Source organism: Urocitellus parryii, chromosome 9 (genome assembly GCF_045843805.1).
Source record: "Urocitellus parryii isolate mUroPar1 chromosome 9, mUroPar1.hap1, whole genome shotgun sequence".
Lineage (NCBI taxonomy): Eukaryota > Metazoa > Chordata > Mammalia > Rodentia > Sciuridae > Urocitellus > Urocitellus parryii.
In genome coordinates this window covers 78,740,761-78,755,598 of record NC_135539.1, presented here as the reverse complement: position 1 = coordinate 78,755,598, position 14,838 = coordinate 78,740,761, and the positions used below count along the sequence as shown (strand labels likewise).

At 43.0% G+C, this 14,838-nt stretch overlaps 1 protein-coding gene across 1 annotated transcript in view; it reads right to left on the bottom strand.

Moving 5' to 3' along the window:
- Window positions 1-8,839, bottom strand: part of Adarb2 (adenosine deaminase RNA specific B2 (inactive)) — a 203,715-nt gene extending 194,876 nt beyond the window's left edge. The window contains exon 1 of the mRNA XM_026412094.2: window positions 8,753-8,839. Coding sequence (XP_026267879.2) covers window positions 8,753-8,839 — 87 coding nt within the window. The remainder of the gene's footprint in view (window positions 1-8,752) is intronic.
- Window positions 8,840-14,838: the final 5,999 nt, after the last annotated feature.

Sequence of the window (14,838 nt, the reverse complement as noted above, 5' to 3'; positions counted from 1 at the left end):
CCAAACTGTAGTTTAAAATAACTTTTACCCAGAATTGACTTAGAAGACTGCCTAGCAATGGCGCATCAACTTTAAGGAATCCAATGGACCAAATGCATTGATTTCTACTTTTCACTCCAGTCAAGTAACCAGGAATTTTGAGGAGGACACACATTTTCTGAGAAATCTTCAAATCCTCCCAAGCACATGTCGTGCATATGGGAAGCAATTGAGATGTCTGTACCTTGTCAAGGGCTTTCTCTTAGTAATAACCTCAGCTCCCAAACTGTCCTGAGCTGGCTCAGGGCATCCTGGAAGGGCCTCAGGGCATCCTCAGGAACCTCAGAGGCTGATGGGGAGGAAAGTTTGGTTTTGAGGCAGCTCTCAGGGCTTTAAGAGAAAGTTCAAACATTTAAAGAGTTGGATTCCTTTTGCCTGTTTATCATCTTGAAGAACTGGTTAGAGAAGGAACCTGAAAGTTTGCTGAAAGAAATGGTCTTCCTTCCTTCCTTCCTTCCTTCCTTCCTTCCTTCCTTCCTTCCTTCCTTCCTTCCTTCCTTCCTTCCTTTCTTCCTTTCTTTCTTTCTTTCTTTCTTTCTTTCTTTCTTTCTTTCTTTCTTTCTTTCTTTCTTTCTTTCTTTCTTTCTTTCTTTCTTTCTTTCTTTCTTTCTTTCTTTCTTTCTTTCTTTCTTTCTTTCTTTCTTTCTTCTTTCTTTCTTTCTTTCTTTCTCAAATGACATTTTAACAAATCTGTAAGTGCATATTTAAATTAAACTTGAGCTTAGGTACATAAGGGCCACAGGCAGGATAGGTTAGAGTCAACCTGGGTGGTTAACAGCCTGGAGATGAAGCAGGGCCTTGGGTGATTCCAAACACAGATGTAATGCTGTGCTGTGGGAAGTGGGTGTTTGATGGACAGAAGATGTGCTCCGTCCTGCGGAACGAGGGCTCCCTGTACTGGTTAGGCTGAGTTCTAAGTAGTAAAGCTCTATTTCTATTTCTTCATGCACATTTGTGGCACTAAATTCACATGTGGGCCATGCTAGGACTTAATAATTGCCTATTCAGTGTTACCTACTCCTCTAGCAAACAAAATAATAAATGTAGTGATTGCTTATCATATGATCACATGCCTTTTTCAGTTCTTGCTCTCTCATGAGAAGGGGCCTGAACACAGCCCCATTTTGCAGAATAGCCTGGTGCATAGAAAATTTGGTGGCAGGCTGCTAAGTAGTGCAGCCCAGATTTCCATCCAGCCACACCTCTGGGCTTTCACTGCTTTGCTGAGTGGCACTTCAGCCTTGTCCTTGAGAAGCTTGCAGGCTGATTGCCAAGGGTGCTCACAGGCACAATGACAAATCCATCCTTTTGAAATTTTTTTTTTGTCAAAACCCAAATAGTCTTCAATAAAAGCTGATTTGCAAGTTATATAGTCAATTTTGCCAAGATGGATAGAAATATTTAGCAATATTCAATAAATGTTGGAAATGAGTTCAGTTAAGTAGGATAAAGAATTTCTTATCCAGTATCTGTGATTCACACTGGGATTTCTATTCAGTTAAGCCAAACAAACAACATCAGATATTCATTATGTGCTAAGCCAATGCAATTGGGAGGCAGAATCTTACTCTCGGACACATTTCGCAATATCTGGGGACACTGTGATGAGGGGTGGGGGTACTTCTGGCATTCAATGGCTGGAGGCAACAATGCTGCACCACACCCCACAGTACTCAGGGAGACCCTAACATGCAGTATTACCTGGCCCCCAGGTGATAGCAGGAGAGACCCTGGGAGTGCAAAGACCTCAGCTCTCCTGGTCTGAGCGCTGGGACTGCTTCTACCTGCCCCAGTGGACTAAAGACTTGCTGGTAGGAGTCCTCCTGTCACCTGTCATTGTCCACACCTACCTCAGCTCCACAGCCTCCATGCATCTCTGGACATGAAGGGCAGGTCTTGACACCAGTAACTTGTTTCAACCTCACTCTGGCCTCGTCTCTGGCCCTGGGCAAGCTTGTCCTTCTGTCAGTCCTATCTGGTCTCCTGGGGGGACTTGCTAGCACATGTATGATTTAGGATGAAATCTGGTGGGTTTCTTCCCTCTTCAAAATCCCCTTGCGTATGCTCACTGCTGGGGTGTGAAGATGAGACCCGACCGTCCCCTTTGCCCCAGCTATACGTCTCCTCATGTGCTACTGGGCCTCAGCAAATGCCTCCAGAGCCTTTGAGCATGGTGACACCATCCTTAACCCTCTTCTCTGCCAGGCCAAGTGTCTGCAAGACCTTGTTATGTCCCCCTTCCTGGCAGCCCCTACCTGATTCCCTTTCCCACCCAACTTGGGTCAGGTGTCCACCCCTGCTCACCCATACCCACTTTCCTGGTAATTGCTCCTGTCCCCATCCCCCACCAACTTTGTTTGCTCAGCATGGGGCAATATAGAGCACTCAGCTGATGGACAGATGGACATGGGATAGGAGTCAAACTCTATAAGCAACCCTTGCAAGCCTATGAGGACGGCATTCTGCCCAGTGCTTCGCCTAGAAAAGGACTATGTAGTCTCTTACTCTCCATGAGAAGCAGGTCCCATCCCGTAAGTCAAGTGGTGAGAGCTCCATTAGAGGAGCCCTGCCCCAGCCAGATCTGCGCTGTCAGAATGTCCTGTTTTGCTGACGTGGGAGCCACAGAGCAAGTCCCGCGTGAGAGATGACCAGAAATGGTAAATGGAAACGCAGACCAGATGGTCAAGAAGTAGACAGCTGCTGGGTAAGGTGGTGTATGCCTACAATTACAGTGACTTGGAAGGCTGAGGTGGGAGGATTGAAAATTCAAAACCAGACTCTGAGATTTAGTGAGGACCTAAACATCTCCTCCACCTCAAAACAAAACAAACAAAAAATTTAAAAGGGTTGGGGATGTGGCTCAGTGGTTGGCTCAGTGGTTAAGTACCCCTCTACCATCTGTCCCCCCTGCCCCCCCAAAAAAAGTAGACAACTGTTAGAAAGTATAAACCAGGTGGTCAGGCAGCATAGATCAGACAGTCAGGAAGTATATAAACTACAAGATTAGTAAGTGTGTGAATGGCGGCATGCAGTGTAGACCAGATGTCCAGGAAGTATGGACCATATGGTGAGGAAGTGTATAGATGGTGGTATGCCATGTAGGCCTCATGGTCAAGAAGTGTAGACCAGATGGTTAGGAAATACAGATAGTCAGGACATATCCACTAGATATGCACACACAGAAAATGTGTGGATGGTGGCATGCAGTGTAGACCAGATGTCCCAGAACTGTAGACCAGATGGTCAAGAAATATAGACCATATGGTTACAAAGTATGTGGACAGTGTAGACCTGACCAAGTGATTTGTTAAAGGATTTCAGAGGTACTCTGCTAATTTCCTGTGTAGATTATTTTATTCTCTCATAATACCAATGAAGATTTGCTGAAGGATGGATATTATTATTGTTCTTATTATCATTTTGCAGGTGAGCAATGAAAAAGAGGAATAAATGATATTTCTAAAATCATATCAAAGTTGATAAGAATAGAGTTTACAACATTTGCCTGACACATGGACCAAAGTCTGAGATCTCATTGGCTTTGGTATTTTTGTCTTACTGTTTTTTCTCTCCCTTCTTTCCATGTCTGTGGCATGGGTTGGAACTGTCTCCTCCTGGACGGAAGCCCTGAGCACTGAGGCCTAGGGCGGGTACCATTTCTCAGGGCTCAGCACACCATTCCTGACCTTGACTTTGTATTCATCAGGATGTGCTGAGCTGCCACTTAGCAGCTCTCCACTTACCATGTCACCAAAGTGTCTGGTGCTCAACAGGTATTTGCACGATGAGTAAAACCGACCCCACATATTAGCACCGAGTGCTGTGGCCCTGCGCGGTGCGATAGAAAATTATCCTTGAAGAGCAGGCACCAGCATGCACAGGTTATTAGTGGAAAGCACCCTGCTCATTTCTTTGTAAATCAAATGCTTAGAATGTTTAATGAATAAACTACTTGAAGTGCATTTAAAAAACCATATGAAGGTAATTCCATGGGCTTTCCTGAGCAGAAGGCTCAGATGTTTGTAGAGACTTGGATTTTGGAGCAGAAAGCCTGGTGGGATTTTGTTAAAGTGTCTGTGAAAATCAGTCCTGGAGCAGAGAAACATCTCGTTTGAATTTTGAGTCAGTTGTGAGCATCCCCTGAAGCTCCAGGAAAGCACTCTGGATTCAGGTCTAGGGCTCCAGTTTTAATATTTATCAAAGACCTATTCCTTTGTTTAGTCAGCCATATCTTCCTTCCTCTGTTGCCTCATTCCAAGGGAGTCCTCTGGCTAGAGACAGGGCACTAGGTGCTAAGGAGAAACTCTAAATACTGATTGTCACACAATTAAAGTTTTCTTCAAGGTATCAGCAGAACAACTGTAATTGCATTGGAGGGGGGGAAGCCCCTCTCCAGGGTCCTGAGCAAATTATTTTCATTATGCTCATGTAGAAGTCTACACTGAAAAGCTGTCTCTGGCCAGAGTGAGTGAAAAACAATGGGATCAGTCTTCATTGTCTTCCACCCAGAACCCTGGCTAGTTTTAGGGTGAACAACGCTGACAAAACATTGATTTTCAAGCTCAATGAGCATTCAAATTTCTGCAAATAGATCAAGGCATGCAAAGTTCCTGCAGGGACACTCTAAAAAGATAAATCTTTCTCTCAATTCTTGTTAATTTTCTAGGAAAAATTTCCTGCTTCCTCTACCCCTTTTGTATGTTATCTTCCTGAATAGCAGAGAGAAGAAAGGCATCTACTTTGAAGGCTGGATCTTGGTAAAACAGCAGTGCTAAGGAAACAAACATTTAGACAAAGTTGGTTTTCAGACAAGAAAACCAAAAGCAGGGGTTTATATAGACACAGGAATGTAAGGTGACAAGTCATTTGGTTATTAATCATTTTACCTTTTTGGTGCCTAGAGGCCTACTCCAAATTTAATCAATAATTTAAATTTAAGATTTAGTGAATAGACATTGGAAACTCACGATCATGTACTATTTTTTAAAAACATCAAATGGGTATTGGCATAAGAGAAGTTTATTTTGGCTTTCATCCAAGTAGCCTGAATTGAAGGAAAGCTGGGGGTGAGTTTTGGAGGACACAGTGTCACCAGTTGAACTGGGTGAACTCTGTGGTGGTAAGTCCAGAAGTTTGGCACTGGGGATCTGCAGAAAATTCAGGGTGATGCTGCAGTGTTTCTGGGCTTGGTGGTTGTTATTAATGTCTCATTATGTGGTTAAGCAGCTCTTGTTATATAACTGAATGAATTATGTTGTCCAAGGTTATTGCTCAGATAACCTGCTGGAAATGGTAGTTTCCTCTTTCATCCCATGAATCTAAATGTTAACTGAGTGCTTGTTAGCTTTTCACTTACATCGGAGGGATTCATTAGCTCTTAGATCTCTGGCTATGCACTTTAAGAGTCTTTAGATTAAAGATGAATCAAAGTGATTCAGTCCTGTAAGTTCTGGACTAGAAACCAGGGTCTCTCTGGACATCATCCAAGTGTAAAATGTCGCACAAATTGCCTTTAAAAATTAATAATTCACCAAATCTATGGGCTAAGCCCAGTCTGGCTTGAGAAGATAAGTAAAATAAATATTGTAAAGTCAATTTTTAATAATCTGTGGCATAAAATTTAAGCACAAGAGAAAACATTTAGCAATTAGGCAGGAGCATTCAGTGAATGATTAAATATGAATAATAATATTTAAAAGGCCCATACCTTACCTGCTAGCAGGAAATATCATTTCAAGTTCTAATCTAGTACATAGCACAGCTCACACCATTTCTTTGTTTAATGAGCTCCCGCCTTGTGGTCTTCATGTTTGAGCAGTTACTTTTATAAGTATTTCTACATCGATAGCTATGTGTAAGGCCAGCAAAAAGCAGAGACAGATATTTGATGGGAGATTGTCAGATCAGCGCAGTCACTGAAAATAATATAATTAGATCCTTCACTGGACTGGTAACCAGTAGTCGGGTGTATTTATCTAATTATCGAGACAGTGCATTTACATCTGAGGGGATTTTATTATAAGAGGTTTATAAAATTTGGAGTTGAGGTTGATCTTCCGTCTCTACATAGCAAATAGAAGCTGGCCTCTGGGCTACGGCTTTTCACGATGAAGAATAAAATCCCTGATGGATGATGGCAGGTCCTCATCTTCCAGAAAGAGGAATCAAAATAAAAGGCAGAGGAAATGAAATAGCCTGACTGAAAAATATGGGGAGAAAGCATGGTGTTCTCAGAGAGTGAGCAACAGCCTGTAGCCGGAACCATTCACTCTGCACTCAGGGTACAGAATCTGGAAAGCTAAGGGCAAGAAAATATAATTCCTGAGGACCCTGTCAATTAACAAGTTTCCAGGGCCAGCAGCAAATTAGAATGTCTTGAAAAACACGGTACTAAAATCTGTGTTGGGTTGTAAGGGACATTTCCAAAGGAGCTGGTGTTATGCATTCACCCTTAGCAAGTCTGCAAGTAAAGAAAAGATGGACCGACCATTCCAGGTGACAATGGGGAATTCTCATCAGTCCAGCATTGTTCAGATCTCCTTTGCCTGCTCTCACGCAACCTGGGATTCTGCCTTTGCTCTTGTCCATCTAATGCTTTAATGAAAATCGCTCACCACTAGGGGCGCTCAAGCTCCTCTTCTCTCCAGCTCTGGTCAAAGTCAAGGATGGTAGCCCAGGTGACCAGAATGGGCAAGATGCTGGGTAGAGTAGGGATGGGACCTGGACAGGGACATCGGACCTGGCTTAATTTAATCTAGACAAAAGGGAGTGGGAGGCAAAGCCTTAGAGTAAGAAACCGGTGCACATTTACCCACCCATGTATCCTGTAGTTCCTATCTCCTATTCAGATTTGTAGGTTTCCAGGCAAGAGGGCTGTTCAGGATCTGGGAATTAACTGGCCACACTCAATAATTCTAAAACAAGGGATATCAAACATTTCAGTGTCGCTGCTTTGTGGTTTCACAAAATCTACTTTTCCTTTTTTTTGGAAAATAATTGGCCCTTTTCTAAAAGCTATAGGAGTTTGCAGGTCATAGAGGGATTTGAACTTCTTATTGTCTACAATCTGGGTCATTGTAGAATTGTATTAACTTATTAAATAAGTATTATTGACATGTACCAAGAATTAGCACTAGTCTAGGCCCTGGGGTGACAGCACTAGTGAAGATACACAAAAATCTTGCCTTTATGAACTTGGATGACAGGGTATGAAATGTGCCAATAGTCAAGGTGCTCGATAACACCATGAGATGCATCACAAGGGAATGTGGAGTTAAGAGAGCTCATGACTGTAGTTTGGTGGTGACTGTGGTCTTTGTCCTTTACAGCATAAGACCCACCCTGTCACCACCTAAGGGGAGCCCCAGGGCAGGGGACATGTTGATAGGAAAGTGGTTGAATGGTGGGGACACAAGTCATCTTCTAATCCTAAATCCAGCTAGAGTGCTTGAAGGACTTCTAGACTAAAATAGGAGGAAGAAAACATTTTGCCTAATTGCACTTTCCCTTGACATACTGGCCTTATGAGGAGGGGTTGAGAAATGTACCCATCAGATGGGCTGTTTTTCTCTGGCGTTGTATGGAAAAGCATCTTGAGGCTTCATATTCTAGGGGAGACTAATGGGCTTGAGACACTGAATCTGAAAGCTGCTCCTAGCTAAGGATGCTCAAAAAAGGCCAGAGTCCTCCACCAAAGCCCAAGGCTGTGCATGTAAACAAAGACTCAGTTCTTGACCCCCATAAATTTGTGATCCAAGGTCAGCAGGAGGAATAGAACAGGGATGTCAAGTTATGTCAAAAGGATGATTAAAATTATGTGGAATCAATCAAGTCAAGAGGGCTCTTGCCAATCAATGGTGGCCACTCAATCTTGGAGTTCCCAGCCTCTAGAACCATGAGCCAAATAAAATTATATTACTTACAATTTACCGATCTGTGACATTCTGTTATAGCAGCAGAAAATGGAATGAAACAGCTGAGCATTGAACTCTGACGACTATGGCCACAGTGGCCACTAATCTGTTAATGTGCATCAGAGAACGCAGTCTGCCCATTACTCACATGGGAAGGAATCACTGAGCTTTTCTAAAGCACTCAGATTTGGGCAGCAGCCAGGTATGAAGGACATCAGTACACCCTCTGCCTGTTGTTTGCTCCCTCTCCCTCCGTCTACACTGAGTCTTCATAAAGATGACCACTCGGAGTGTGGCGACAGGAGCATCCACCTTTTGGGTATTTCTAATGGTAACTCCTGCAGCTAAGTGAGCTCTTGGGAGCTACAAAACAACCTAGTGAGATAGGTAGAATGTGTGCTTTTCCTATTTTATAGATTCAGAGAGGTGCCCCAACTTGCATACTTTTTCCTAGAGCCCACCCCAAGGAAGGGCATGTGGGGACAAGCTCTCTACCTGCTCAGAAACCTCACAGTCTCTCATTGTGGCGGGGATTCATCTGGTTTCTGGCTCACCTCTCCAACTATACCCCTGTACCAACCTTCAGCCTCATGAAGATGAGAAGCCGACAGGTTACAGGCCTGGCTCAGACCATTGGTTCCCTGCTCTCCTGGAATTGCTGCCCTTATTTCTTCACTAACCTGATTACCATTCATTCCTTAAAATGGTGTTTGGCTCCTGGGTACTCTGCACAATTCCATGAGACTTCCAGAAACCTCTCCATCTTCCCTTGGCTTCCCTGAGCCCTGAGTCAGGCTCACCATGGCTGAGGTGCACTGCTGGGCATCTCCATGGGGGTTCATGGCACTGTAGCGGATGCTGGGCTTCTCGACAGGTGGGGAGACCATTCCTGACCCATCTTCCCTTTTCTCCTGCTTCTTAATGAGATTCTAGATATACCAGCCGCTCAGACTTTGCTGATTGATCTTAGCTAAGGAACCCGGAGAATATTAGAATTTTTGAGTGTGGCTTTGGGGGTAAGAGGAGCCCAGAGCTATTTACCTAGCTACCTCCTAGTCTGATGAGGAGAAGCAGGAAGGCTGTATCTCAACCGTGCCATTGGGAGTCTATCTCAGAGCCAGGGTACAGATCACACAAGCAGTGCCATGCTCCATGGCCGCTACCTGGTGGGTACTGACTTGTAGTAAAGTTTCAGGTTCTAGTGGAGTATTTACAAATTACTTTTGTATTCTCCCCGAGAGTTCTGTGGCTGGGTGGTGTAATTTCTTGGGTTATAGCCTAGGAAAGTTTTAGACATGGCAATGAGGCCGAGTCTCTCAACATGCTCATTAAATGCGCATGCAAATTTGGCACTTTGTCATGATAGTGCATTAGGAGACTGAAAAAAAAAAAAGACAGAGAGAGATAAATAAAAAATAAAAGGCACAGATGGGGCACGGACAGTTTCTCATTGCTTGTTCCATATGATAGAACTCAACACATCTGGTCTGCTACGAAAAGCATCTTTGCACTAATTTGTTTGTCAGTATCCATTGAGAGGACGATCTGTCATCCTGTCGTATTTTGGTTGCCCCGAGATGTTTGAAGACAAGGCTAGCCACAAATTGGAACTGTGGCCACCTGGGAGTGAGTGGAGGAAACCACCAGCTGTTCAAAGTAACATCAACTGTGACTTTTTTTTTTTTTAGCTGAAATTTTAACGTAAGCTCTCCAAAAGCATTTAGCAGCTGCGTGGAAAAAGCTAATCACAGTAACAGGGGAATGAGTCTATCCCTCCTCGTGCTCTGATGTGTGTCTGAGTATGTGTGTGCACACCTGTGCAACCCTCATTATTGTCTGGAAAAACAATAGGGTGAGGTGGTCAGAATTCAAAGAGCACAGAACCTGTCTTGCTTCTTGATCTTTCAAGGTTTTCTGGTCAAAGGAAATGTCCCGTTATTCTGCAATTTGTCTTGAGTTGCAGAAAGAAGAATTGAGATTTCATTGTCTGCTTCATTTGATTTCCTGATGGCCTGATCTGGTCATGGCTCCACTACCTCATACACCACCTGTTTCTCAGAACACATTATGCTAAATGACATTCATTCATTTAGGTGTTTGTCTCCCAGAATAAATTTTAATCTTCCTACAGAATGGATAATATGCTTTGTCCTAGAACACAATAGATGCTCAACAAATGTTATTTGGGTTGAGGAAATTTAAATTTATACATCTTTTGAGCAATATGTGAAGTGTCCAATGTCTGAGACTAGATGTGAGACCCTCCAATGACCTGAGGATTCCTTTGGATGTCCTGTTTGTTTATCACTCAGCAGGTCTCCGTGGAGCATGCGCTCACAGGCCTCAGATCTCAGAGGAGGATCAGGGTCTCTACGAAGAACAGCCCTCCTCTGCTGGAGCTTTTGTAAAGTCTTAGAAGTTACCTTCCATGAAAGCACTCTTTGTTCCTGACTTAACAACCCCTTACTTCCTGCCTTTCTTGCACTTGGTTTGTAACTTGCATTTCATGATTGAGCAGATTCTTTTTAATCGCCACGAAGATATCACATGTGTTCAAGCACACATGGTGAAATAGATTAGCAAATACCAACTCCTGCCTAAAGCCACCAACTTCCAACCATAACTCGGTTGTCAGAGAAAGATGTGCAAACATGGAGGACAGAGAATGACTCCCTGTGGAGCTGAATCGGGTGCGGATTTCACGGGGTAGTGTTCCTCAAAAAGGCCGAATAGTGAGTGCTGTTTGTCAGAAAGTTTTATTTATGCTCAACATTTGATCTAAAACAACAAAACTAACTCAATATAGAGAATAGGAGTCAAGATCTGACAGGTGAAAGGGCTGGTGGCTTAAGCTGGTGTCCCCAGCTCCCTGGTCAGTGGCATGAAGCTAAACCACGCGGAGGGCAGATCACCAACACAGGATAATCAATCTCCCACGTGCTGGTGACATTAAACTGGGCCACAGGATTCTGTGAAACATACAATTCTGTCCTCTTTCACAGTCTAAAAAGAAAACAAAGGAAGAATGTGGGGGAGAAGGAACACATCTGAATCTGCAGAGGAGGGGTGGAGCTTATTACCTGTAATAAAGCTGAGAATGTGAAGTAGACGGAGCCGAGGGTCTGAGACAGGGACAGCCACTGAGCTGCACTGGCCTAGAAGCTGCGCAAAGGGAACAGGTGTTGGGATGGTGGAGGCCTGTGGGGCTGATCTGGAAGAAACCCAGGGCTGGCGTGGGGAAGACCACTTCTGGCCAGTGCTGAGGGTCTATGCTGTGACCATTCTGTGTCCCTTTCACCCTGGTTCTCTCATCAGACTAGGGACTGGCTCCTCAACAAGCAGTTTTGTGTTGAAACAAAGTAACTGAGGCAGCAAAGCAAGATCCCAGATCACTGTCCTCAAGAGACCCCTGTCCCAAACCATGCCTGCCAAGAGAAGCCAGGAGTGGCGTGTTTGGACTTTACTGTGGATTCAGATCCCTGCCCCCTGGTCCTGTGGTCAGGCTTGGACTTCCCAAGGTTGGAGGCTCCTGAGCATGACTTTTCCAGCTGCTCATTTGTGCTGGGACCTCTATGCATAAAACAACCACAGGAGTCTTTAGGAATCAGATGGCTGCCTTAGGCCACATGCCCTTTTATTAACTCCCCCAGCAACACTGAATGAGAGGGATGCTTGTTCCCATTTCACCAACAGGGAAACTGAGAATCAGAAGGTCACATGTCTGATGGCATCTAGCTAATGAGTCTAGTGTTGGAGACACACAGGTCCCTTGGTTTTTGATGTTTTCCAATTTTTTTTGATTCTTCCTCATCATCTCTAACTCACTTTAACTCAAATGTACTCCATATTCTTAGTTGGATTTCCTTCCGGAAAAGAAGTTTCTTACATGCAGAGACTGTGTCTTCTGCATGGTCCCTGATGTTTGGCATTGCAAATTAAAACCACAATGAGCTATTACCACACAGCTAGTCCAATGGCTACAGAAAAAAAAAAAAATAGTGGCCACACAGATTCTGATGAGGGTGGAGAAACAGGGCTATTCATGTGTTGTTGGTGGGAATGTGAACTGTTACAACCATGTGAGGCAGAGCTCCACTCAAGGTATGGCGAGCATCTCTGTGTCATCAGAGGATTTGCTCAGGAACTCTTTCATCATACTAATATCTTACATTGCTGTTTCTTTCTTTATGGTACAGCCCAGGTCCACCATAAAAACAAAACAACAAAACAAAAAACCCTTGCATCTTGGTTCACTATTCTTTAAATTAAATTATGCATTCATCCATAATCATCATGCTTATGATTTTGTTTGTTTTCACTCATCTACTCAACAAACTTTAGCGTTTTCCTAATGTTTGAGTTTCCTGGGCCCTAGGGTGCAGCCGTGAACAAGACCTGGCCCTGGCATCCAGGAGCTAAGCACTGCTTCCTAGCTCCACCTTAGAAGGATGTGTTCACAGTCAGGAAAGTGGAGAAGAGCAGACATGGGGACCATGACAGTGTCTGTTATCTGAAATGATTTTTAAAATTTACATCCAAGTTTGAATTTGAAAATTCAGATGACTCAAAAATCGACTCACACAAATAAGCCCGACTGATTTTTGATAAAGGTGAACAAAGGATCCAATGGAGGAAAGAAAGCTTTTCAATAAATTGTGCTAGAATCCTTAGATGAGACCCAGGGGCACAATCCTTTCAAGAAAAACTCAATCTATTGGACCTTAACAAAATTGAAAACTCTTGTTTTACAAAAGACCCAAAGAGGGTAAGCCAGACTAATGACTAGAAGAAAACATCTGTAAACCAACATATTGAGCAAAGAATTAGTATCTAAATTATATAAAGAATTCTCAAAACTTGAATGTAATCAAAAGGACAAATCAACTAGAAATAGGTGAAGGAGATATTTTATTAAGGAGAATATACAGTTGGAAAATAAGTACATGAAATGATGTCCAACATCCTTAGCTATTAAGGAAATGCAAATTAAAACCACAATGAGCTATTACCACACAGCTAGCCCAATGGCTAAAAAAAAAAGTAGTGATCATACCAGATACTGGTCAGGATAGAGAAACTAGGCTACTTGTATGTTGCTGGTGGGAATATAAAATGTTACAACTGTTCTGGAAAATAGTTTGTCAGTTTCTTATAAAACTAAGCATATAACTAATATATGACCCAGCAGTTGCCTTCTTGGGCATTAATCCCAGAGGAAATGAAATTTATGAATGCATAGAACCTGCTATGTGGATGTTCATAGCAGCTTAATTCATAAGAGCCCCAAGCTAGGATCAGCTCAGATGCTTTTCCATGAAGGACCCATTTATACACACCAGGAAACACCACTCAGCAGTAAAAAGGACAAAGCATTCATAGACATAATGACACAGATACATCTCCAGGGGTTAGGCTGGGTGAAAAAAAAAAAAAACAAAGAGCTCCAAAGGTTGCTTGCTCTATCATTCCTTTCATATCAATTTTTAAGTGACTAAATTATAGAAAGGGGAACAGGTAAATGGTTGCCTGTTATAGATGTTATAGATGGGGTTCAAGATGGGAGAGAGGTGAGAGTGCTTGTAAGAGGACAGCATGAGGGATCCTGTGGTGACAGAACGTTCTGTGCCTTGATGGTAATGGTGGATACACAAGCCCTCATCCAGGATACAATTCCATGGAGCTAAACACCTGTATACCCTCCACCCCACACAACACACACACACATACACACACAACACACGCACACACATGACTGACAATAAACTAAACAAGTAAACCTGGAAGAATCTGAATAAGATAGGTGGCTTGTATTCATGTCTATATCCTGGTTATAATGTTGTACTGTAGTTTTGAAGATGTTTTCATTGTAGGAAAATTGAGTAAGGGGTACATGTTGATATCTCTGTAATACTTCTTACAATGACATGTAAACCTATAATTATCTTAAAAGTTTAATTAAAAATTTAGTTAAATGTTTACGGCGATATGTAGATTTATGTTTGCATAAATTTCATAATCAAAATGATGTACTAAATCATGATCATAAACTGTGGTGGTGCTTCTGGTGTTGTTTTAGTTGATGAAATCTCATTAACCTGCTGTAGGACAAAACACTCATTACCCAAAAGCATATCCAATGGCCTGCAGACAACAGATTCTGAAACTTCGTGTTTAAGCCTTTGGTATGCAGCCAGAAATCCTGGCTCTCAAAGAAATGACCCTGAAAGGAGGATGTAGTTGGATATTATTGAATAGGTATAGGAACCCCACATGGACCTAAGTGCATGGATGCAGGTCAGAAGTCACTGCCACTTCCCTCATCCACACTGTAAAGATTGTCTTTTTTTTTTTTTTTGGTACCACTGAGTCAACTCACCGGACCTTTTATATATTTCATTTAGAGACAGGGTCTCACTGAGTTACTTAAGGCTTCATTCTCCATCCTCCTGCCTCAGCCTCCCAAGATGCTGGGATTACAGGCATGTACCACTAGACCCAGCTGAGACAGTCTTTTGTCTATAGGTTGGCAACAAGTATGATTAGGCTTCTTGGATTCTAATACATTTGTTCAAATGAAAATGCATTTGACAGGAAGCCTGCTGGGCTGGTCTGCACCATACTTATCTAGGGAGTCACTTCAGATGCCTGATTTGGGGAATCTTGCTAAAGAGTAGATAAAATCTTTTTCTTTCTTATCTTACTTCCCTTCTCTATCATCGCTGTTGTTATTCCTCTCCTCTCCTCTCCTCTCCTCTCCTCTCCTCTCCTCTCCTCTCCTCTCCTCTCCTCTCCTCTCCTCTCCTCTCCTCTCCCCTCCTCTTATTGGTTATATCTTAGAACAACATGGATCTTTTACTATGCATGCACTGACTTTCTTGTAATCATA